At 65.1% G+C, this 21,993-nt stretch overlaps 14 protein-coding genes across 14 annotated transcripts; 7 read left to right on the top strand and 7 right to left on the bottom strand.

Annotated features, from left to right (window-relative positions):
• Positions 1 to 132: 132 nt before the first annotated feature.
• Positions 133 to 669, bottom strand: MJAP1_001692 (uncharacterized protein; the record flags this gene model as incomplete). The annotated part of the gene is made up of 3 exons (XM_060265643.1): positions 133 to 421; positions 444 to 537; positions 561 to 669. 3 exons carry the CDS (start codon positions 667 to 669, stop codon positions 133 to 135), a joined length of 492 nt encoding a protein of 163 aa, XP_060121626.1.
• A 59-nt stretch (positions 670 to 728) lies between these two features.
• cms1 lies at positions 729 to 1,663 on the top strand (the record flags this gene model as incomplete). Its single annotated transcript, XM_060265642.1, has 3 exons — positions 729 to 899; positions 922 to 1,144; positions 1,167 to 1,663. The coding sequence occupies 3 exons, from the start codon at positions 729 to 731 to the stop codon at positions 1,661 to 1,663; spliced, it is 891 nt and encodes a 296-aa protein (XP_060121625.1).
• Positions 1,664 to 1,924: 261 nt separating this feature from the next.
• Positions 1,925 to 9,121, top strand: MJAP1_001690 (uncharacterized protein; the record flags this gene model as incomplete). The annotated part of the gene is made up of 1 exon (XM_060265641.1): positions 1,925 to 9,121. The coding sequence occupies one exon, from the start codon at positions 1,925 to 1,927 to the stop codon at positions 9,119 to 9,121; it is 7,197 nt and encodes a 2,398-aa protein (XP_060121624.1).
• Positions 9,122 to 9,173: 52 nt separating this feature from the next.
• DPH3 (Diphthamide biosynthesis protein 3) lies at positions 9,174 to 9,396 on the bottom strand (the record flags this gene model as incomplete). The annotated part of the gene is made up of 2 exons (XM_060265640.1): positions 9,174 to 9,188; positions 9,211 to 9,396. The coding sequence occupies 2 exons, from the start codon at positions 9,394 to 9,396 to the stop codon at positions 9,174 to 9,176; spliced, it is 201 nt and encodes a 66-aa protein (XP_060121623.1).
• A 54-nt stretch (positions 9,397 to 9,450) lies between these two features.
• On the top strand, positions 9,451 to 10,562 carry ESF2_2 (RNA-binding ATPase activator esf2; the record flags this gene model as incomplete). Its single annotated transcript, XM_060265639.1, has 2 exons — positions 9,451 to 10,258; positions 10,282 to 10,562. The coding sequence occupies 2 exons, from the start codon at positions 9,451 to 9,453 to the stop codon at positions 10,560 to 10,562; spliced, it is 1,089 nt and encodes a 362-aa protein (XP_060121622.1).
• Position 10,563: 1 nt separating this feature from the next.
• SMT3 (SUMO protein smt3) lies at positions 10,564 to 10,864 on the bottom strand (the record flags this gene model as incomplete). The annotated part of the gene is made up of 2 exons (XM_060265638.1): positions 10,564 to 10,623; positions 10,646 to 10,864. The coding sequence occupies 2 exons, from the start codon at positions 10,862 to 10,864 to the stop codon at positions 10,564 to 10,566; spliced, it is 279 nt and encodes a 92-aa protein (XP_060121621.1).
• A 120-nt stretch (positions 10,865 to 10,984) lies between these two features.
• TOM70 (TOM (translocase of outer membrane) complex component) lies at positions 10,985 to 12,805 on the top strand (the record flags this gene model as incomplete). The annotated part of the gene is made up of 1 exon (XM_060265637.1): positions 10,985 to 12,805. One exon carries the CDS (start codon positions 10,985 to 10,987, stop codon positions 12,803 to 12,805), a length of 1,821 nt encoding a protein of 606 aa, XP_060121620.1.
• A 36-nt stretch (positions 12,806 to 12,841) lies between these two features.
• On the bottom strand, positions 12,842 to 13,865 carry MJAP1_001685 (uncharacterized protein; the record flags this gene model as incomplete). The annotated part of the gene is made up of 2 exons (XM_060265636.1): positions 12,842 to 13,822; positions 13,845 to 13,865. The coding sequence occupies 2 exons, from the start codon at positions 13,863 to 13,865 to the stop codon at positions 12,842 to 12,844; spliced, it is 1,002 nt and encodes a 333-aa protein (XP_060121619.1).
• A 399-nt stretch (positions 13,866 to 14,264) lies between these two features.
• MJAP1_001684 (uncharacterized protein) lies at positions 14,265 to 15,387 on the top strand (the record flags this gene model as incomplete). Its single annotated transcript, XM_060265635.1, has 2 exons — positions 14,265 to 14,489; positions 14,512 to 15,387. 2 exons carry the CDS (start codon positions 14,265 to 14,267, stop codon positions 15,385 to 15,387), a joined length of 1,101 nt encoding a protein of 366 aa, XP_060121618.1.
• A 34-nt stretch (positions 15,388 to 15,421) lies between these two features.
• Positions 15,422 to 17,077, bottom strand: MJAP1_001683 (uncharacterized protein; the record flags this gene model as incomplete). The annotated part of the gene is made up of 1 exon (XM_060265634.1): positions 15,422 to 17,077. One exon carries the CDS (start codon positions 17,075 to 17,077, stop codon positions 15,422 to 15,424), a length of 1,656 nt encoding a protein of 551 aa, XP_060121617.1.
• Positions 17,078 to 17,428: 351 nt separating this feature from the next.
• Positions 17,429 to 17,988, top strand: MNH1 (Protein mago nashi; the record flags this gene model as incomplete). Its single annotated transcript, XM_060265633.1, has 4 exons — positions 17,429 to 17,448; positions 17,488 to 17,603; positions 17,627 to 17,898; positions 17,932 to 17,988. 4 exons carry the CDS (start codon positions 17,429 to 17,431, stop codon positions 17,986 to 17,988), a joined length of 465 nt encoding a protein of 154 aa, XP_060121616.1.
• A 127-nt stretch (positions 17,989 to 18,115) lies between these two features.
• hsp10 (mitochondrial heat shock protein Hsp10) lies at positions 18,116 to 18,501 on the bottom strand (the record flags this gene model as incomplete). Its single annotated transcript, XM_060265632.1, has 3 exons — positions 18,116 to 18,166; positions 18,202 to 18,468; positions 18,499 to 18,501. The coding sequence occupies 3 exons, from the start codon at positions 18,499 to 18,501 to the stop codon at positions 18,116 to 18,118; spliced, it is 321 nt and encodes a 106-aa protein (XP_060121615.1).
• Positions 18,502 to 18,762: 261 nt separating this feature from the next.
• On the top strand, positions 18,763 to 20,502 carry HSP60 (chaperonin; the record flags this gene model as incomplete). Its single annotated transcript, XM_060265631.1, has 1 exon — positions 18,763 to 20,502. One exon carries the CDS (start codon positions 18,763 to 18,765, stop codon positions 20,500 to 20,502), a length of 1,740 nt encoding a protein of 579 aa, XP_060121614.1.
• Positions 20,503 to 20,614: 112 nt separating this feature from the next.
• AGC1 (mitochondrial aspartate-glutamate transporter agc1) lies at positions 20,615 to 21,954 on the bottom strand (the record flags this gene model as incomplete). Its single annotated transcript, XM_060265630.1, has 2 exons — positions 20,615 to 21,841; positions 21,865 to 21,954. 2 exons carry the CDS (start codon positions 21,952 to 21,954, stop codon positions 20,615 to 20,617), a joined length of 1,317 nt encoding a protein of 438 aa, XP_060121613.1.
• Between the last annotated feature and the right edge of the window lie 39 nt (positions 21,955 to 21,993).

Below are 21,993 nucleotides of genomic sequence, written 5' to 3'. Positions count from 1 at the left end.
AGCACCCGATACGCCCATCGGGCGACGCCGCCGGCCACGCGATGGAGGATGGGGAGGGAAGGTCGGCGTGCGGAAGCAAGGATTAACGTGCGCTGCAATGCTACCTAGTACATAAATCAAGCGATAGGATATCTACTCTTCGTCCTCGGCCGTCTCTGCGGGCTCTGCCTTGACTGGCGCCTTGGCATCGTCGGCCGGCTGTGCGGCCTCCGGCGCGGGTGCGTTCTCCTCGGTCTTGGCGGCCGGTTCGGATGCCTCGGATGCTTCGGGAGCCTCGGTAGACTCTGACGCGACCGGCTCTGCCTTGGTGACCTTGCGGCGCTTTCCGCCGCGTGCGCCGCCTGACTCGAGGGGATCCGGGACCTTTTCGACAATATCCTTGAGGAAGTCAAAGGTCTCGTTGGTCTCTGTCGCGCGTTTCCTGTCTTAGCTCCACGACATACAAGTGGTACGGTGCGACGCGTTTGCCGCCGCTCTTGCGCGTGTGCTCGACCGAGCACGCGACAATATCCTGCATAAACAACTCGAGCGCTTTGGCTGCGTCAGCATAATCCACGCACAAATCACGACCGGAGTCGCCTGCGCGACCTTGCCGACGTCCTCGTCGGCCTGCATGATGCGCTTGATGCGCGCGATCGGGAACTTGCTCGTCACACTCCGCTTGACCATCGTGGCAGACGCGGCGACGGCGCGACGCGCTCGATGACTAAGCGTCCTCCTTTTTCGCCATGGCGGACGAGCTGGACGACGGACTGCTGCTGGACGACAACCTCGTCGCCTACTCGGGCGACGAGGCGGGCTCGGATGCAGAAGGAGACGTAAAAAAAGAAGCCGCTGCTCCCCCGAAGAGCGATGCGACCGAGGCGAAAAAGCGCAAGCGCAAGGCGGCGCGGCAAAAGGTACGTCGCACGGCTCACCCAGAAAGCCGCCGCGTACCGTGACGAAGTGCAGGCCGGACAGTCGGTGGCACAGCAGCCGTCAGACCGCCAGGCCGATTTCCTCGTTGCGCAGCAGCGCAAGACCTACCCCAAGCTGAGCGCGCTCGAGATGCAAGAGATGCAGGTGCCGGCCACGTCGCTCGCCGAGACCTATGCCTTTACGAAAGAGCGCACCCTCGACCACCTTGCCGAGTTTCTGCGTGAATGTACGTTGCTATGCTAATGTAGATGCGCTGCGCACACCCGATGATCTGCAGAGTGCCAAGCCATGGATGACGGAGAAAGGCGCGCCCTATATTCTGGTCGTCTCGGGCAACGCACAGCGCGCGGCCGACATTGCGCGGCCGCTGCGCACGCTCCTCCCCTCTGATGATGCACGCCCCGCCAAGCGCCGGAAGGGCGCGAGCGACGACAAAGGCGGCGCGGGCGTCGCCAAGCTCTTTGCGCGCCATTTCAAGGTCGACGAGCAGGTCGCGCACCTTGCCGAGCACCCTGCGCCGCTTGCCGTCGGCACACCGCACCGCATCCAGCAGCTGCTGGAGCGCAGCGCGCTGCGCACTGAGCATCTCGCCGCGGTTGTCGTCGACCACTCGTGGACCGATGCCAAGATGCGCACCATCTTTGACACGCCCGAGACGCACGACGCGCTTGTCGCGCTCCTGAGCGAAGGCGCGCTCCGCGACGCGTTCCGGCGCAAGGAGCCGTGCAAGCTCGTGCTGTACTAAATAGCGCCCCACGACCAGGCCCGGGCGCCGCCTGGGCCTCCACGCATTTTTTGAGCCGCTGCACGGCCCATGCCGAGGCGTCGCCGGTGCATGTGGAGTTCCACGTTGCTTCTGATTGGGCGCATGCACCTGTAGTGTTGACCGACGCTCTCGCCCGGCTTTGCGACGCGATTCCTCGAGCGAGCGTGGCTAGTAATGACGACGTCCGGATCGCCGCCTGGCGGTGAGACGGCCTTCATGCAATCACAACTCTCGCCAGCAATGGCATGGATTGCTGCAAACCAAGACACAGACTTTGGGGGCTCTCCCGAGGTGTCACAGCCCAGCCCCCAGTTCGACCAGGACCGCCCGCTGCCGCGTCTGCCCAAGGGCGCCTCGCAGGACGCGATTGCGCAGCGCGCAGAAGGCGAGCGTGATCCTACGTCGCGTGTCATGCGTGTGCCTGCGGACGACGCGCCGCAGCGCGCTCCGGCAGCCGCCGCGGCGAGCACCGCCCCCTCGAGCACTGCGCCGGCGCAGGACCGTCCAGTGCGCGTGCTCGAGGCGCCGCACATTGACCCCGTGACGCTGTATGGATACACGGGCGTTGCGTGGGAGCACCCTATGGATGTCGAAGAGGCGCTGCCGGTCGTCGCCCGCATCCTCGCGCAGATCCGCGTGCACGGCTACGATGCGCCGCTCTTGCTGAGCTCGATGGCCGTCGATCTGTCGGCCGCGGGCAGCACGAAGCTGGTGCGTGCGCTGCTGGCGACCTACGGCGCGGCCGACGAGGCGGACCCGACGGCGGCGCAGGCGTTTGCAGAGGAGCTGCAGTTTGCGAGTGTGTACAATCTCGTGGCGCTCCTCAAGTGGGTCCTCGCGCGGATCGGGTGCGTCGTCGCGGAGCGGCCTGCGCCAGAGGATGCAGTGCACGCCACGCCCCTCACCGATCTTGTTCTGCTGCAGGAGCACGGCTTTGTGCCGTGGTCGGCGTACGCCGCCTGGCGCGAGCGTGAGCGCCGTGAAAACTACCAGCCCCAGGCCTATGCGCAGCTGACACAGGCGCTCGAGGCGCCGGTCGCGCGCCTCCTGGAGCTCCTGCTCGACTTTTTCGCGACAGTCGCGACGCACAGCCGCCACAACGGCATGACTCCGTCCAAGATTGCGCGCATTTTCGGCGCGCTCTTTTTTGGCTTGCCGGAGGACGCGCCGTTCCACGAGACCTATGCGCAGTTTGTGCGCGCGAGCAATGCGACCGAGCACATCCTGCTTGCGTTTATGCGCTTCCACGCGTCGATGGCGCGCTCGCCGGAGCTGTTGCCCCGCCGCCTGCTGAAGCACATCCGCGACTACCCCCGCCTGCTCGCGAGCAACGTCGAGTCGAGCAGCGCATTTGTGCGCACGATCCCCGTGACGCCCGTCACGCGCCAGGTGCGCGAGTACGCGCGCGATCTCGTGCACGACACGGTGCAGTGGCCGAGCCCTGCACTGCTCTCTGCGCTCGACGGCGGCGTGAGCGACGCGCCGATCGACCTCGCGGAGCGCACGCGCAAGCTGCTCAACGTCGGCGCGACGCGCCGCGTGCGCCGGCCCCGCCAGGCGCCGCGCGAGGAGGCCTTTTCGACGTTTGCGACGCAGCGCTGGAGCGAGTTTACCTACGACGGCTTTGACGAGCTCGACACGTCGCGCCTCTCGTTTGACCTGCGCGAGCAGGACCGCCGCTCGCGCATGGAGCGCGTGCAGAGCATGCACTGGTACCAGTTCGAGGAGCAGGGCTTCGAGCCGTCGAATGCGGACGAGACGCGCTGGGACTGGGTCATGCGCTTCGACGAGGAGCTGCACGACGAGGCGAAGCGCGCGCCGCACGTCGTCGAGATGCAGGCGCAGAAACTCCCGAGGAACGATTCGCACGTCTTTGGCGGCGAGTCGCTCGCATTCCCGTACAGCACCGAGTCGCAGGCGGGCGCACCGATGGCCGTCGACGAAATGTTCCCCGAGGTCTGGGCAGATTACCTGATTGGGAACGGATGGAGCAACCGCGACGAGGGCGTGCACCGGCGCGCAAACTTTGCCGTGGTGCAGATCTGCCGCACTCCGGGCGTGCACGCGGACGACTCGCTGGCAAACATGTCGCTCCCGATGCCGTCGGCCGCTGACGACACGGCGAACTCGATCCCGGGCGAGCACACCTCGCCAGGCGCTTGGTTCGTCGTCGAGGAATTCGTCCCGGACGCGTACCGCGCCGAGCTCGACACGCGGGGGCGCACGTACCGCCACTCGCTGCCGATGCTGCGCAAGCTCAACCAGTTCCGCATGGTGCGCGCAGGACTTGCGCCCTCGTCCACGGTCGCGGTCGTGCACCGTGCGCCGCAGGGGGCGCACGCCACGCAGGACACGCCGCGGGCACAGGCATACGTCCCCGAGCCCCGTACGCAGGCATATGTCCCCGAGCCCCGCACGCAGGCATACGCCCCCGAGCCCCGCACGCAGGCCTATGCGCAGGAGCAGCGCACCACGCAGGCCGTAGCGCCCGAGGAGCGCACCACGCAAGCTTCGCACGAGCCTGGCACACACCCCTCGCACGAGCCTCCGGGCGGCGTCGCGCCGGGCACTTCCGGCGAGCAGACCCGTGCGGCCGCCGTGCCGGTGCAGCCGCAGGTCGTGCTCACGCCCGCACCGCCTGCCGATGCGGCGAACGACGCGTACGAGACGTACGAGGCGTACGAACAGGCGAGCCGCCCCGAGACGGCGCACGACGCGTACGACGCGTACGAGCAGGCGAGCCGCCCCGAAACGGCGCACGGCACGCACGGCGCAGAGGAGTCTACAAGCCACCCCGTCATTGGCCTGTGGCAGGCCGAGCCCGAGCCGAGCCGCGTCGAAAAGGAGCAGCCCGAGCGCGCGGTGGAGCCCGTGCCCGCGGCGGCGCTCGAGCGCGCGGCGGCGCCCGTGCCCAAGCCCGCGGCGACTACGGCCGTGCGCATCGCGGAGCCCGAGCCCGAGCCCGAGCAAGCGCCCAACTCGACGGACCCCAGCCGCCTGAAGGAGCACCTGCCCGAGGCGCACGCGCCGTCGAAGCCGCACCGTACGCGCGCCGGCCTCGCGAGCCTGATCCCGCGCAGGCACGACGAGCACGACGAGGCGGCGCCCCGTGCAAAGGACAGCAAGCGCTCGCTGCGCACCATGTTCACCGCGCCGTTTGTGCCGCCACGGCCCGCGTCGCCCGAAGGGCGCTCGCCGAAGCCGTGGAGCCCGCTGCTTCAGTCGCTTCCCCACACGACGTTTGGCAAGGCGCCGCGCACGAGCACGCAGCAGAGCCGCAACACTTCGCAAGGGGACCATGCCGAAGGGCGCACGGGCATCGTGCAGCCGCGCCCCGAGCCGGCCGCAGTCTCGCCCGTGATGCCCCAGGGGGTCGAGACGGCACGCCCGTCGCCCGCGCAGCCGGCACAGGCCACGCAGTCGACGCAGGCCACGCAGCCGGCCTCGCCGCAGGAGCCGACGTCACCGCGCGCGGGCGCCGGCCTGCTGGGCAACCTGCGCAACCGCGGCTCGAACTGGATCCTCAAAGGCAAGCAGAGCGTGCGTGGCCTGCGCTCGCCCCGCTCGCCCCACTCGCCGCCGGCGGCCTTTGACGAAAACTTTGGCCGCCCGACGCAGCCGAACCCGACGCACGTCACGCCGGTGCACGGCGTGGATCCGCGCACCGGCCTCGGTGGCCTCGGCGGCGCGGCCGTCGGCGCGGTCGGCGCTGCGGGCGCTGGCGCCGCGGCCACGGCCGGTGCGGCTGGCACGGGCGTAGCGCACGGCGCCGACAAGGCCCGCGAGGGTCTGACCGGCGGCAACAAGGCCGCCGGCACCTCGCCGTCCCTCGAGGCGTGGGAGCGCACGCCGACGCTGCCCGAGTCGGGCCGCCCGGCCTCGCGCGGCTCGCCGCAGGCCTTCACGCCCAAGTCGCCGGCCCTTTCCGCACGCCGCGCGTCGGGCGCCGCAAGCCCAGCCGGCTCGACATACTCCAAGGTCAACCGCGTGCCGCCGCCCAAGCTGCCGCCGCAGGCCGAGACGTCGCTCGCGAGCGAGGCGCCGCTCGACACGACGCACGACACGTCCGTGCGCGCCTCGAGTCCTCCCGCGCTGCCGTCCGGCCCGACCGGCGGCTCGCCCATCTTCCTCGGCCCGTGGGCGGGTGGTGAGGACGTCTCGGCGAGTCTTGCCTCGATCACAGCGTACTCGCCGGCGCTCTCGCACATCTCGCCGGACCCCGAGTCGCGCCGCGCGACGGTGTACATGGACACACACATGAGCCCGTCGTCGGTCGCCTCGAGCCAATTCTCGGGGCCCGTGTCCAACTTTGCGCGCCCCACGAGCGCGCGCGCCTCGCCATGGCGCAACAGCGCGCCGCTGCCAGAGACTTCGCCGATCGTTGCGCCCAGCTCGACGCAGGGCCAGACGAGGACGTCGCCGGCGGTGCCGAGCACGGTCTTTGCGCAGGAGTCGCCCGCGCTCGTTTCCAAGATGCAGCCGGGCGACTCGCCGGCCCTGCACGCCAAGGCGCTCCCGAGCGAGTCGCCGGCGATCCCGGGCGCAATGCCGCAGACGGTCCTGCCAGAGACCGCAACACCGGCGGCCAAGTCGCCGGCTTCGGTGTCGAGCGCGCAGGCACAGACGGTCCTTCCGCCGGCAACCGTGCCCGAGACGCCGGCGCCGAGCGCCAAGCCGCCGTCGATCCGCTCGGCGGCCGAGCCGGTCGCTGCGCCGGACGCGCCGGCAAGCAAGGCCGAGTCCGCCGAGCCGCGCATGCCCGCGCTGCCCAAGGGCCTCGCGCCGCTTGGGTTCATGGGCCCGCCGGTGGGCTCGACGCCGAGTTACATTACGAGCACGGGCCGCCCCAGCTCGGTCAGCTCGCAGACTGGTGCGTCGCCGGTCGTCAGCCGCTCGGCTGGCACGTCGCCTGCCGTGGGTACGTCGCCTGCCGTGGGTACGTCGCCTTTTAGTACGTCGACGGCGATGGGCACCCCCGTGTCTGCTACGCCCGCTGTCGGTGCGCCTGCTGTTGGCGCTTCTCCTGCCGTTGGCGCTTCTCCTGCTGTTGGCGCTTCTCCTGCTGTTGGCGCTTCTCCTGCTGTTGGCGCTTCTCCTGCCGTTGGCACCTCGCCTGCCGTTGGCACTTCTGCCGTCGGCACATCTCCTGCCGTCGGAGCTTCCCCTGCCAACGGCCAGGCGCCTTTCACTTCCTTTAATACACCGGTGGCACCCGCTGGCAGTGCTACTTCGTCGCCACCGACGAACGAGCCTACCTACCCCACGCCGAGCTTCCCCCGCCGCTCGCCCCGCAAAGAGTCGCAGGCGACGTTCAAGATCCCCACGTCGACGTCGCGCGACGGTCCTGCGCCCGCCCTCGCCGGTTTCACGGATGCGACCGGCGCGTCAGGTACGTGGACCATGCCGTGGGCGCAGCCGATCCGCGCCACCCCTCCGAACTCGGGACGTTGGCCAGAGGCGGATATTCCGGCCATGATCCCCGAAGAGTCGATGGAGCTGCCGTCGTCGTCTTCGCACCCCCCTGAAGAGCCCATTCCGGCGCGTGCCGCGGACGATGCGGCGGACGTGTCGAACGTGTCGATGTATGTGGAAGCCGCGACGACGTCGTTCGAGGCGCCTGCGCCCGCCTATGAGTCGATCCTCGACGACAGCCCGGTGCCGGCGCCTGCGCCTAGTCTCGGGCCTGCGCACTGGCGCCGCAGCAGGATCCTCGAAGACATCGACCTGCGCGACTTGCCCAGCGGCCGTCCGTCGACCGTGCCCAGCGCCGAGCCGGCCACCAAGGACGAGCCTACCGTCCCTAAAACGGCGCTCGCCGGCAGCACGCCGCACGCCAATCTCGACCAATACACGCCCAAGGACGCGAGTACGGCCCCGAGCGTGCCGAAGTCCACCGACGAGCCCACCGACTCTGTACTGGCCGATCGCTACGCTCCCAAGGCGTCGGACGCTGAGCCTGCGGATCGCTACATGCCGAAGGAGTCCGACTTTGACCCCGCTACGCGCTACGCACCCCAAGCGACGGCCGACGCTGTGCCTGCACCCAAGATCGAGCCTCCTTTCGTGCCTGCCGATCACTTCGCGCCCAAGGACGACTCGGCCGTCTTTGTGCCCGCCGACCGGTACGCCCCGTCCGCTGCGCCGTCGGCCCCGACGGCCGAGACAAAGCCCTGGCAGACGGCCGCGCTGCGTGAGCCGTCGTCGGTCCAGCAGTCGGAGTTGCCTCAGGAGGACGATGACGAGATGGACCCCGACGAGGAGGCCTTCTTCCGCGCCGGCCTTGCGCTCGAGACGATGCCGTACAACAACGAGAGCGCCGACGTGAGCTACGCGCCGACGTCGGGCTACGTCTCGGTGCCGGACACCTCGGCGAGCATTGACGACGTGTCGCGTGCGAGTGCACTGGCGCTCGACGCGAGCTCGCCGCCGCTCGTCCAGGCGCCGTTCCCCGGGTCCAACATGCCGCTCGCCGGCTTTACGCCGTCCGCGTCGATGGCCAACTTGCCGGTCTCGTCGTCCGTCAGCCGCATGCGCACGCAGCCCAGCATGGCGTGGCTCTCGTCGCAAGGCTCCGAGACGTTGCTTGCGCCGCGTGCCAAGGACGAGGAGCCCGACGTGCCCCGCTCGTCGAGCCGCGTGTTTGCGTCGCGCACCGAAGAGGACGGTGCCCCCAGCCTCGGCCCTGCGCGAGAGCCAAGCATCAAGACGATCTCCTCGCGCTCGTCGCAGCACATTGTCTCGCGTTCGTCGAGCAATGGCTCCGAGCAGCGCACGTCGTGGGAGCCCCTCAGCGTGCGTACGCGCCCCAGCGTCGCGACGAGCCCCGCCGAGGCGCTGGCCGAGCAGGCGGAGCCGGCACAGGACAAGAGCGCGCCGACGTCGGCTAACCCCTTTACGTCTCCGACGCATACCAAGGCGCGTTCGCCGCTGACGGCTGCGAACCCCTGGGCGACGTCGACGACGGCGCTCGCGGGCTTTACGCCGAGCGCGAGCATGTCCAAGATGGCGGAAAAGTCTACGACGAGCGCCTCCGAGGCGCCGGCTACGGCAAGCCAGGTGCCGGCGGCCGAAAGCAAGGACGAGGTGCGTTCGCAGCCCGTCGGCGCGGTGCATGAGCCGAGCAAACCGAGCAAGCCGGTGGCGACCTCAACGCCTGTGCGCAATGCCGCGCAGGACGACGAGTGGGACGACGACGAGCTGCCGCCGCCGCGTCCGCGCGCGATGCCCAAGTCGAGCAGTGTCGTGCGTATTGTGAACAAGGACGCGAGTGAGTCGCCCGCGACCTCGTTCGTGTCGGGCGCGGAGGACGTGTCGACGAGTAAATCGGCGCCCTCGAAGCGCACGTCGCAGCAGAGTGTGCCCAGCGCGTCCGTCGAGGAGGTGGAGGACGAGGAGAGCCACCTGCCGGACCTGCCGGGCGAATTCCCCAGTAAATAGTACAGAAATCGAAGATCGATTGGGTATCTATGACCGAACAGCGCGTGTACGGCTATTCCAGGTCGAGCTGCGTCAGAAAAGGGACGTACAGGATCGTAAATGATGCGGATGATGAGGGTGCAGCTTGGACACCGCGCGATATCTTCCTCGTCGCGGAGCTGAGCTGGAGTGATTTCGAAGCGGTCGCCACAGGGGCAGGGGTAGTGGAAGACCTGCTTCGCCTCGTCAAACTCCATGTCCTCTAGCTCAATTTCATCATAGTAGGACAAGCCCATTGGAGGTCGGTGGCGAAGAAGTTTCCACGTGGACTCCACATCGTTTTTTTGATCATGCCACGCCCTAATCCAGCGCCTGTGCGCGATGCGCGCTTCGACATGTCGAAGTGGGCAGAGAGCGACAAAGGGAAGGCTGCGAAGCGTGTGCGCGTAGGAGAAAAGAAGGAGGGGAGGAAAGGCGAGGGCCGGCGTGCTGTGCCGGTAGAGGAAGAGGAGGAGGAAGAGAAAGAAGAGGACGACAGAGAGGATGAGGAAGAGGATGAGGAAGACGGGGGAGAGGAAGACGAGGACGAGGACGAGGACGATGAGGATAAGGACGAGCAAGGTGAGGACGAGCAAGACGAGGGTCAAGAGGTCGAGGATGACGACGACAGCGCAAACGCCAACGACGACGACGCCAACGACCGCCAACGCACACTCGACGAGATCGAGTCCAACACCCATCAGCCCGTCCTTACTGCCGAATCGCTCGAGTCTTATGCCAAAAAGCAGCAAAAGCGAGGCATTGTCTATGTGAGTCGCATCCCCCCGGGCATGACGCCTGCCAAGGTGCGCCATATCTTTTCGCAGTTTGGCGAGGTAGGCCGCATCTATCTCCAACCCAAAGACAAGGAGAAAGAAAAGAAGCGCAAGCGCGGCACGACGCACTTTTCCGAGGGCTGGATCGAGTACCTTTCGAAACGCGTCGCGCGCACTGCCGCCGAGATGATGAATGCGCAGCCGATCGGCTCGCTTGCCGGGAGCGCGCACTCCTCCCGCAAGTCGCAGACTGGTTCGCGCGTGGCGAACCGCTGGAAAGACGATGTATGGACGATGAAGTATCTGAAAGGCTTCCGGTGGCCGATGCTCATCGAGCAAATGTGTACGTCCCCCCACCTGACCCAGCGCATGAGCGTGCCGCCCACGCCGCACGGCTGCGTATGGAGCTCGCGCAGTCTGCCCACGAGCAGCGCGACTATCTACGCAAGGTCGAACGTTCGCGTATCCAGCGCGAGAAAGAGGAGCGCCGTGTGCAGCGTGGCCTCCCCCAGGAGCCCGCGCAGGACACGTTCACGTTCCAGCAGCGCGCGCCAGTCTACCACGATGTGCGCGACCAGCGTGCGCGGCAGCGCGCCCCCAAGCAGGCCGACCCTGCGATGGACCAAGTGCTGGATCAAATTTTGTAGTCTACCAACCGCCGAGCTGCTCGATCATTGCATCAATTTCATCCTGGTCGTTCATGTCGAGCTGGATTAGCTGGGATACGTACCGAGTCCGCCGTGTCTTCGTCACCGATGCGCTGGCCATCAAAGATGAAGCGCACGCTGTTCTCGGGCTTGCCCATACGCTCGGCGTACGCGCGCTTCAGCTTCGAGAGCTTGGTAGTCCGCTTGACCTTGAAGAATACCTCGTTGCCGTCGGCGTCCTTCACCTTGATGTTCAGCTGCTCAGCCGCTTCGGGCTTGGGGACAGGCTGCTCGTCCGCCATGTTGGTGTTAGGCGCTGACGACGCTCGAGCCGCCCGCTCGGCCGTGTAAATCACGTGCAGCGTCGGCAGGGTCTTTGCGGGGCCGTGTCCTGTGTGTTCCGAAACACGGTGGCTGGAAGAATGGCAAGCCAAGGATCTGCAAACCGTTTGGCTCGGTTTGTGCAAGAGAACCGCGTAGCGGTGATTGCGCTGGCGGCTGCGGCAACTGTCGCAGGTGCCGCTGGTGTCTACTACTACAACAGCGCCCCCTCTGCCGGCGGAAAGCCCGGTGCGGGCACCACCGAAGGGGACAAGCCTGCTTCTTCCAAGAAGAAGAAAGCCAAGAAGGGCAAGAAGAGCAAGACGTCAGTGGAAAAGGGTGAAGGCCCGATCCTCGATGATGCCGAAGACGACCACCTGGCCCAGCTCGACACGGCCGAGGTGCAGCGTCTTCCTGCCGAGCGCCGCGAAGGTGTTGCGCAGCACCTCAAGGGTCTGGGCAACAAGGCGTACTCCTCCAAGAAGTTTGAGGAGGCGATTACGCACTACACCAAGGCGATTGCTGCCGCACCGTCGGCCGTCTTCTTCAGCAACCGCGCTGCGTGCTACGCCAACCTGAACAAGCCGCAGGAGGTGATCAAGGACTGCAACGAGGCGCTCAAGATCGACCGCACATACGTCAAGGCGCTCAACAGGCGCGCGGTCGCCGCCGAGCAGCTCGGCGAGCCCGCCGATGCGCAGGGCGCGGAGGGCGACGCTGCCCGCCAGCACCTCGAGCAGAGTCTCGCCGACTTCACCGCTGTCGCGATCCTCGGCCACTTCCGCGACACGGCCGCGACGGCGAGCGTCGAGCGCGTGCTCAAGAAGCTCGCGTCAGGCAAGGCGCAGCTGCAGCTCAAGACGCGCGAGCCGCGCCTGCCGTCGCCCACCTTTGTCACGGCCTACCTCGAGGCTTTCCGTGCCAAGAGCCCCCCGACGATCCCCGACGATGCGCCGCAGGGCGACCTCACGCTGAAGCGCGCGCACGAGGCGCTGCAGGCGCGCGACTACCCCCACGCGCTGACGCTCTTCAGCGAGGCCATCCAGCAGGGTCTGAGCAACAAGGAGCTCGAGGCGAACGCTTACAACATGCGCGGCACCTTTATGTTTGTCATTGGCCTCGCCGACAAGGCGCTCGCTGACTTTGACAAGAGCACTGAGCTGTGCCCCGACTATGTCCAGAGCTGGGTCAAGAAGGCGAGCGTCCACATGGAGCTCGGCGACAAGGACGAGGCCTTCCGGGACTTTGACCGTGCGATCAAGGCGAACGCCGAGGACCCCGACATCTACTACCACCGCGGCCAGGTCAACTTTATCCTTGGCGACTTCGACGCGGCGATCGCCGACTACGAAAAGTCGACGTCGCTCGACGACACCTTCATCTTCTCGCAGGTGCAGCACGCTGTGGCGAACTACAAGCTGGGCAACATTGCGCGCAGCACGGCTGCCTTCCGCCGCATCCTCAAGGCGTTCGAGGACGCTTCGGAGGCGTACAACTACTACGGTGAGCTGCTCCTCGACCAGCAGCGCCACGAGGACGCGATCGCCAACTTTGACAAGAGCATCGAGCTGGAGCGCGCGGACCCCAAGAGCACAAACGTGCTCGCGATGATCAACAAGGCCCTCGTCCTCTTCCAGTGGAAGCAGGACCTGACCGGCGCCGAGGACCTGTGCCGCAAGGCGCTCGAAATCGACCCGGACTGTGACGTGGCGCTCGCGACCCTCGCGCAGCTCAGCCTGCAGCAGAGCAAGATCCCGGAGGCGATCGAGTACTTCCGCCGCTCTGCCGAGATCGCCCGCACCGAGCCCGAACTGGTGAACGCAATCACTTACGAACACGCCTCGCGCGCACAGCTGCACTTCATCCGCGACTACCCCGAACAGGGCGCGGCACTGAGCCAGATGGCCAGCTCCCTCGTATAGACGTCTGTACTGCGCTAGTGCTACCACTTGCACGACCTATCGAAGCAGCAGCGACCACGCCCCGGGGCGGCCGTACTGTGCACGCTCCCGAAAGTCCCATTGCCGGTGCTTGAGCTTGCCCCAGATCGCCTGGTTGCCCTGGGTAAGTGTAAGGCGCACCGCCAGGCGCTTGCGCCTGGCCGCAAGCTCGGCCTCCAGCGGCGCGTTGCTCCACGCCCCCGCGGGCGGCTCGCCCTCGAGGCGCCGCAGGCACGCGGTCTCGAGCACCAGCGGATCGTCCATAAAGCGCCCGGCAAACTCGTTCACAAACGCCTGCGCGAGCTCGCGCGAGGTGACGAGCTCGTCGAGCGCCGCACACGCATTCGTCCACCATGGCTTCGGCCGCGTCTCCGACGGCTCGGCGTCGGCAGACGACTCGACTTCCAGCGCAAACGAAGCGTGCGCCGATGACACGCGCAGGCGCTTGATCTTTGTCTCGCCGAGCCGCGCAAGGAGGTAGAGCGACTTGGCGGCGTCGCCTGCCATGTAGATGTCGAGCTCCTCCACCTCGGACCAGATGGTCATGTTTGCAAAGAGGTCCGGGCGCTCGTTTTCGTAAAAGGGGTAACTCATTACAAGGCTCAGGTATCGTGGCGTGCACGCGCGTGGCCGGGGCCGGTCGCGCCACAAGGCCGCCGTGTTGGCGCGCGGCGCGAAGGGAAAGTGCGCGGCGTGCTGCTTGGCGACTTGATCGGCCGGCGCCGAATCCAGCTCGGCCTGGAGCCAGCGCGGGATGTCGCCGGGGTCGACCGGCGCGTACATCTCCTCGTCCGGCGTATCGTCGAGCAGGAGCTGCTCGCCAATTGCCCAGATCGGCTGCGCAGCAGCCGTCGTGCGCTTGACCTGCGCGGCGTCGCGCAGCAGCGCACGCGACTCCGTCTGCCATAGCGACAGGTGCGTAATGGTAGGTCCGCAGTAGTGCAACAGGCGCAGCATTTCCGACTCCCAGCCAGCCGAGACGGTCGTGAGGCGCGTAATCTGCGTGAGAAGAGGCACGTACATCGTCCACCCCCATAAACATGCCATGCACATGCCCTGCGCACGGAAAAGGGGGATACGCACTCCGCATGCGCGTGTACCACTTGCGAAAGTCGCGTACGTGCCGCGGAAGCACCAGAATTCTGTACAAAGCGTCCAAGGCCCATAGGCGCACGCTCCGCGACACGGAGCAGAGGCGCAGCAGCGCCCGCACCGCGCCCATCTCCCCCTCTGAAGCAGGCCCAGACAGTTCGTCTACCACCTGCGCTACGATTTCCACTGGCAGCGCAGGCAGGCCGGCCGTACGGCGGGCCTGCGCCTGCGTCAGCATGAAGAAAACCGCCGCAGCGCCCGGGCCGCCTCCACATGGGAAACCTGATTGGCTCAGTCTGTGGGGGCGGGGCAAGGCGAGGCTTCCTTGCTCTTGACCTAGCTTGTTACGATGCCCGCTTTCAAGGGACGGTCCCGTGGTCTTTCCAACGTCACTGAATCTGATACATCCGCGGCGAATGGGCGTACTCGCAAAAGCATGCCGAATATCTTTGGGAGCAGTGGCGGCGGTTCTGGGATGGCTTCACTGAGCGTGCCTGGCTCCCCGACGCGCGAGTCCAAGACGCCGCCGTTCCGCTCGCCGCGGCGCACGCCCGAGCCCGAGCCGAAGAGCTTTGTACGTATCGATGCTTATGCAGAAACCTGCCTCGGGCCACCCTGGCAACCTCTCGAGCGAGCAGCAAAAAGCGCTAGACACGCTGCGCCAGTCCTTGCTGGACGCGAAGGTGATTGAGAAGTCTGAGGACGCACCACCGCACCAGGAAGTGCAGCTACTGCGTTTCCTGCGTGCGCGTAGCTTTGATGTGAATGCTGCCCGCGAAATGTACCTTCGGGCGGAGAAGTGGAAGAGCTCGGTGAATCTGGACCAGCTGTGCACCGAGTGGTCCTTTGAGGAGCGCGACGTGGTGGCGAAGCATGGCTGGCGCATGTACTTCCACAAGACCGACCGCCTCGGCCGTCCCATCTTTATCCAGGACCTGTCCAACTTGGATCCCGACAAGGTCTTTTCGCATACTTCGCCCGACCGCATCGTGCAAAACTTTGCCGTGACGCTAGAGGAGGCGGTGCGTTATCGGTACCTCGCATGCACTATGAGTCAGGGGCACCTTGTGGACGACAACTTTATGGTGCTCAACGTCGCAGGCCTCGGCCTTGGCACCTTTTGGGCGATGAAAAACCAGCTGCAGAGCCTGCTCAGCATTCTGGACGACAACTTCCCCGAGCTTTCGGGACGCGTGCAAATCATCAACGCGCCTTATCTTTTTTCTACCGTTTGGTCCTACATCAAGGGCTGGCTCCCTGCACAAACCGCCGAGAAGATCGACATCTGCGGCACCGACTATCTCCCTACCATCTCCAATTATGTCGACATGCACGCCTGGCCGAAGCACCTGGGTGGCCACTGCGTCTGCGACGTGGCCCCAGAGAGCACGCGCAAGGCATGCGAAGTGAGCGACGCTGGCCCATGGGAGCCCGCGCTGTGCTCTGTGCGCGCCAAGAACAAGGAGACGTAGGGGAATAGTACATATCATTACTATAGCTTGGGTATCACAGAGAATCCGTCGAGTGCGACTGGGAGAACCAGGCGAGAATCAGCACCCAAAGCGACAGGTAGCCGAGCAACGCGATGGGCATCACATTGCGCCACATGGCCACTTCCCAGTGGAAGACGCGCCGAGAGTGGATGCGTGCCGCGCGGTAGTTCTGGAAGAAGGACGAAATCTGAGACTGCTTCGCCTTGCGCCGCTGCCGCAAGCGCTGCGTCCGCGAGCGATGCGCACGCGAGCGGCGCGCGTCCACACGGAGGCGCCACAGCGCCGCATCCATTGCATAGGGCGCGGGACTCAGCGCGTCGCTGTCGCTCGTCACAGGCGCGTTGGGGTCCAGCAGGCGCCTGCGCCTCGCGAGATCGCCACGTTGCCCGCTGAGCTCCGGCTTGGAGTCGGTATCCGACAAGTCCGAGTCGCTAAGTGTGTTTTCTTCGTCGGAAGCACCGCCGACCAGCACACGAAAGAGTCGCGCACTCTGCTCGCGGTACCGCCGAATGCGCTGCTGATGCGCGAGCGACGCCTGAGACGGCATCGTCGAGGCGCCGCTCTCGTTCGCGCTGTACAGTCCCTCGCCGTCCGATGCACCCGTGTCAGGGTAGTCTGAGTGCGCGTGTGCGTCGTGCTCCGTGTCGTCCAAATCGGTAATGTTGCTTGTGATCCAACGTGCCACGACATCGACCGCAGCTGTGAAACTCGAGACGAGCAGCCAGCCGCCGATCGGCTGCTCCGGCCCAAAAAGATAAAGAGAAATGCGCACCAGCGTCCAACAAATAGACTGGAACGCAACCAATCGAATGATCGAAGGAAGCACTGCGTAGTAAATCAGCCAGCGGCGCAGCAGCAGCGTCATGAGCGATAGGGCGTGGAATGCGGTGCAGAGCGCCCAGAAGCAGCAGATAAAGTACTCGAGCGCGCCCGGCGTGCGCATGTCCTCCATCGTACGGAACCACCGATAGTGCACGGCGAGTTGAGCGCATCCCCGCCGGAAGCAGAGGATCGTGCCGATAATGCCAGGCACCGTCGCAAACAAACGCAGGCTGTGCAGCAAGACCATAAAAGCGGCCGGAAGAGGCTCGAGCGCTTCGACCGAGTCGGTGCGCTGCTCCTCGGCCTTCTTTGCCTCGACAGCAGAGACATAGCTCTTGCGCGAGAGGAAAGAGGGGACGATTGCCGCTAAAGGGCTCGTCACCGAAGCGGCCGAAGGCCGGTCTTCAACAATCGCGCTCGCGCGGCGCATGCGCTTCTGCGTGCGCGCAATCGACTCGTCTGGTAGGACGAGGTCCAGAGACGAGACAGAGGCGGTATCGGTATCTCCGCCGTCGACCTGGGCAGTGGCGTGCGAGACGAGAGGCACCGCATTACACGGCAACGTTGACGCGCGTGCTCTCCGATTGGTATTCAGGTCTGTAGCCGTCGATGCGCCCGTGGGTGTGTCGTCCGCCGCGGTGGTCGGCGATTCGCTCTCCACGGCGGTATAAGGCGGAGGAGACTCGCCGGACAAGCCACTTAGCAGCAGCGTGTTCTCGAGCCGCGGGCGGGATGCGCGGAGCGACGGCGGACTGGACACGCCTGCGCGTTCCGCTCCGTTCCACACTAGCAAAGGATCCGAGGACCGCCCAGAATTGGCTCGGTCCGGATCCCGGAAGTCACTCATCCGGCCCTCCTCCCCGCTTGGACCGGCCCGACGCAGGCGGGCTGAGGACCGTTTATGTAGCGGAGGCATCGGGTGCAGCTCGCTGCCCCGACCCTCGACAAACATGCTTATGGCAAGGACGCGTAAGCAGGATCCGGGGTGGGTGTAAAATCGCGCCGTTTGTTCTTGGCTGTGAAATCGCCGTGCTTGCCACAAGGGCGCATCCTACATCGAATCGAACAAATGAAAAGGCTTAGTCATTCATTCCAAAAAGGCGGAGTTTGCATGGGGCCAATCACGATCGCCCTCCACAAACTCGTGCTGAGGCTTTGCGCAGCGGCGGCCATCGGCGGACCTGACGCGTGCGGAGCCATGTCGGATTTCTACGTGCGGTATTAGTACGTGAGCGTGTCACGCAGCTTACCCTACAGTACTGGGCACCAAGGACGGCACGGCCACGAGTTCCTAGAGTTCGAGTACAACCGCGGACGCTTGCGCTACGCCAACAACAGCAACTATCGCAATGACAGCTTGATCCGCAAAGAGAGTACGTGTTTCTGACTGACGCAGTGTGGATTAGCCCGCTGATGATCCAGGAGCTGCGGCGCATCGTCGAAGAGAGCGAGATCGTCAAGTACGTGTGCTACGCCTTCACTAACCGCAGGGAGGACGACGCAAAGTGGCCCAAGAAGAATGTCGTCGGGCGCCAGGAGCTCGAGATCCGGCTTGGCAAGGACCACATTTCCTTCGAGACGTCCAAGATTGGCTCGCTGGTCGAGGTGCAAGAAAGCGACGACCCCGAAGGGCTGCGTGTGATGTACTACCTGATCCAGGACCTCAAGGTACGCGCGCGCGCCTCCACGATGCTGACCCAGTGCCTCATCTTTAGCCTGATTTCGCTCAATTTCAAAATCAAGCCGATCAGCGTTTGAACAGCGCGACTGGCCGCTGCGCGGCGCCTCGTCCCATGGCCGTGCGAGATATATCCCAATAGGTCGAGGTATTTCTATTTCAGTACAACAGATGCGGCCGCCGTGTGTGCGGCTCATCCATGCACGCCTACTCCTTGATCTTGGCGAGGATCTCCGAGTCGCGGATGAGGAGGTACTCCTGTGGTTAGCACGCTATAAGGAAAGCCAACGTACCTCGTCGCCGACCTTGATCTGGTTACCGCCCCACGACGGGAGGAGAATCTTGTCACCAGGCTGCACGCTGACCGGCACAACCTTGCCTTCTTTGTCAGGCGCGCCCGGGCCGGCAGCAATCACCGACGCCTCCGGGAGCGGCGACGAAGCGCTCGACGAGGGCAGGAAGAGACCCGAGGCCGTCTTGGTCTCGGGCTTGAAGCGCTGGACCAGCACGCGGTCCAGGAGCGGGACAACCGACTTGATCGAACGGATGGTAGAGGTAGCCTATCGGTCAGCCCTGCCCACGCCACCTACCATTGCGGAGAAGCACGCTGGAGCCTGTGCGACGCGACGCTTTTTGACGCTCGACCGTCGCCGCTGCGTCGTCTTCGGCCGAAATGAGCTTGGTTCCACGCGCTTCCGCAGCGTTCCACGGAGGCGGCGCGGCGCGTCGCTACTGGCTGTTGCGGGCCCCCTGGTAGGCTATAGTGGCAATTCTTCTAATGCATTCGGCGAAGTTCGTGTGGTGCGTTGCATAAAGTCCCCCGGCTACCCCCACTCTCTCGCTACTCGTTTGCTATGTCGTCTCTTTTGCGCGCTACTGCCAAGGCGAGTGCGCCGCGTGCTCTCGGCGCGCGCCAGCTCTCGTCGTCGGCTTCTGTGCTGAACCACAAGGAAGTGAAGTTTTCCAACGATGGCCGTGCTGCTATGCTGAACGGTGTCAACCTTCTCGCGAACGCGGTCAGCGTTACGCTTGGCCCTAAGGGCCGCAACGTGATCATTGAGCAGCCCTTTGGTGGCCCTAAGATCACCAAGGATGGTGTGACGGTCGCCAAGTCGATCTCGCTCAAGGACAAGTTTGAGAACCTCGGTGCGCGCCTCGTCCAGGACGTTGCGAGCAAGACCAACGAGGTGGCCGGTGACGGTACCACCACTGCCACCGTCCTTGCCCGCGCCATCTACTCGGAGGGTGTCAAGAACGTCGCCGCCGGCTGCAACCCCATGGACCTGCGCCGTGGCTCGCAGGCGGCTGTGGAGGCTGTGATCAACTACCTCGAGCAGAACAAGCGCGAGGTGACCACCTCGGAGGAGATTGCGCAGGTTGCGACCATCTCTGCCAACGGCGACAAGCACATTGGCACGCTCATCTCGACTGCCATGGAGAAGGTCGGTAAGGAGGGTGTGATCACCGTCAAGGAGGGCAAGACCCTCGAGGACGAGATCGAGATCACCGAGGGTATGCGCTTCGACCGCGGCTACATCTCGCCCTACTTTATCACCGACGTCAAGACCCAAAAGACGGACTTTGAGAAGCCCCTGGTGCTGCTCAGCGAGAAGAAGATCTCGGCGCTCCAGGACATTCTCCCCACGCTCGAGGCCGCCGCGCAGTCGCGCCGCCCTCTGCTGATCATTGCCGAGGAGATTGACGGCGAGGCGCTCGCCGCGTGCATTCTCAACAAGCTGCGTGGCCAGCTCCAGGTGTGCGCTGTCAAGGCCCCTGGCTTTGGTGACAACCGCAAGAACATCCTCGGTGACCTTGCCATCCTCACTGGTGGCACCGTCTTCACCGACGAGCTCGACATCAAGCTCGAGCGCGCTACGCCCGACATGCTCGGCACGACGGGCAGCGTCACCGTGACCAAGGAGGACACCATCTTCCTCAACGGCGGTGGCGAGAAGGACGCCATCACGGCTCGCTGCGAGCAGATCCGCGCTGCGATGAACGACCCGAGCACCTCGGAGTACGACCGCACCAAGCTCCAGGAGCGTCTCGCGAAGCTCTCGGGCGGTGTCGCCGTCATCCGCGTCGGTGGCTCGTCCGAGGTCGAGGTCGGCGAGAAGAAGGACCGCTACGACGACGCGCTCTGCGCTACCCGCGCTGCCGTCGAGGAGGGTATCGTCCCCGGTGGTGGTGTTGCGCTGCTCAAGGCCTCTAAGGCGCTTGACTCGATCACTACTGCCAACTTTGACCAGCAGCTCGGTGTGTCGATCATCAAGAACGCCCTGACGCGCCCCGCGCGCCAGATTGTGGAGAACGCCGGTGAGGAGGGCTCGGTCGTGGTCGGCAAGCTGCTCGAGAACCCTGGCGAGTTCAGCTTTGGCTACGACGCGAGCGTCGGCGAGTACAAGGACCTTGTCCAGGCCGGTGTGCTCGACCCGCTCAAGGTGGTGCGCACTGCGCTCCAGGACGCTTCCGGCGTTGCCTCGCTCCTGACCACGTCCGAGTGCTGCGTCGTGGAGGCCCCCGAGGAGAAGCCTGCTGCCCCGCCGATGGGCGGCATGGGCGGCATGGGCGGCATGGGCGGCATGGGCTTCTAAGCGCTGCTGCCAACATAGCGTAGATACCGAAAATACCATGCACGAGGGAAATGCGTTGCTGCATCGCTATGAGCACGCTAATGTACAGAAGAGCCGCAAGCGCCTCGCCTGTCTACGCCGTGCGCGACAGGTAGTGGATGCTCGAGACGAGCTTCAGGGCATCCTGCACCTCCCTAAACTCTTGCTCGTTCACCACGTCCGGCAGGCGGGCCGCGTTCGAGGTAGGGCCAAAGGGATGAGGAAGCAGCTTCTTGAGGTACTCGTACGTAACCAGCGTCGCACCAAACTGCGGCGACGAGCGCAGCACACGTGCGAGCGAACCCTTGAACAAGGCCGCGGGGCCCTCCTTTTGGAGAATCTGGACGAAGCAGTCGCCAATGCCCTTGTACGTCGTCTGGCCTTTGCGCGCCTCGACCTGGAGACGCGTCTTGATCACATCGGCGGGCGTCGTGAGGAATGCGGCAGGGATACCGGCGATCGACGCGGCCGAGATCAGCTGGCCAAAGGTGAGCTTCTTGCTGGGGTCCGTCTGGCCAAACATGTCCGACTTGAGATGCGCGTACAGCGGGAAGTAGATTGCGCTAAAGGGAATGTCACGCAGCAAGCACGCCGTCGCACCCTTGTACAGACCAAAGAGACCCAGGCGGCGGATGATCTGGATCGCGCCGTTCTTCACCTGCGAGGGGTCCTTGCTCATCTCGCCCTGCACCTGTAGACGGATCTTGACGATTTCGAGAGGGTTCGTAAAGACCACCTGCGAACCACCGGCAATACCACCCGCCATGACCTCGGCAACAATGGGCACTTGGCCCTGGTCGTCCTGGGAGAGGTTGCGCACCAAGTCGTTCATCGTGAGCTTGATGGCCTTCTCCGGCGCGACACCCAGCAGCTGCGGCAAGAGACCCGAGTAGAAGCCAAGGAAGCCCTCTTTTTGCAGCACCTTCTTGGCGCAGTCCAGGCTGTTTTTGTACATCAGCGCCTCGCCCACGACGTTCGAGCGCTGGTTCTGCATACGCGTCTTGACAAGGTCAATCGGGTACACGAGTGTCGCACCCACCGAGCCGGCCACACCGCCGAGCAAAAAGTTGTACGCAGACTCGCCAATGTTGCGTAGCGTCGAGCGAGCCGTGCTCACCTCAGACGGGAGCTTGGAGGCGGTGCCAAGATCCTTGACAGCCGTCACTTTGCCCGTGTCGAGGATCGTGACCTGGTGGCAGGTCACTTCGCCACCACCCACGTTGCGCTTCCCGTAGGAAACCACGCCGTTCTGCTTGGAAATAGCATCCAGCTCCTGGAGCTTTTTCAACAGGGCACCGGTCGGATGACTCGGCGTGTACACCTGCATCAGTCGAGCCAACGTACCTGAACATCAATCTTCGCCGCTCCATGCTTCGGGTCTGTCGACGCAGCGGCCGCCAGCGGCAAGGCGTCACAAAAGACTGGGGAAAACATCGTCGTCAATGGGGCACAAGCCTGCCCGGCAGAAGGCTT

This window comes from Malassezia japonica, chromosome 2 (genome assembly GCF_029542785.1).
Source record: "Malassezia japonica chromosome 2, complete sequence".
NCBI classification, from domain to species: domain Eukaryota; kingdom Fungi; phylum Basidiomycota; class Malasseziomycetes; order Malasseziales; family Malasseziaceae; genus Malassezia; species Malassezia japonica.
Note: the sequence above shows the minus strand (reverse complement) of the source record. Positions and strands in the feature narration are given on the sequence as shown.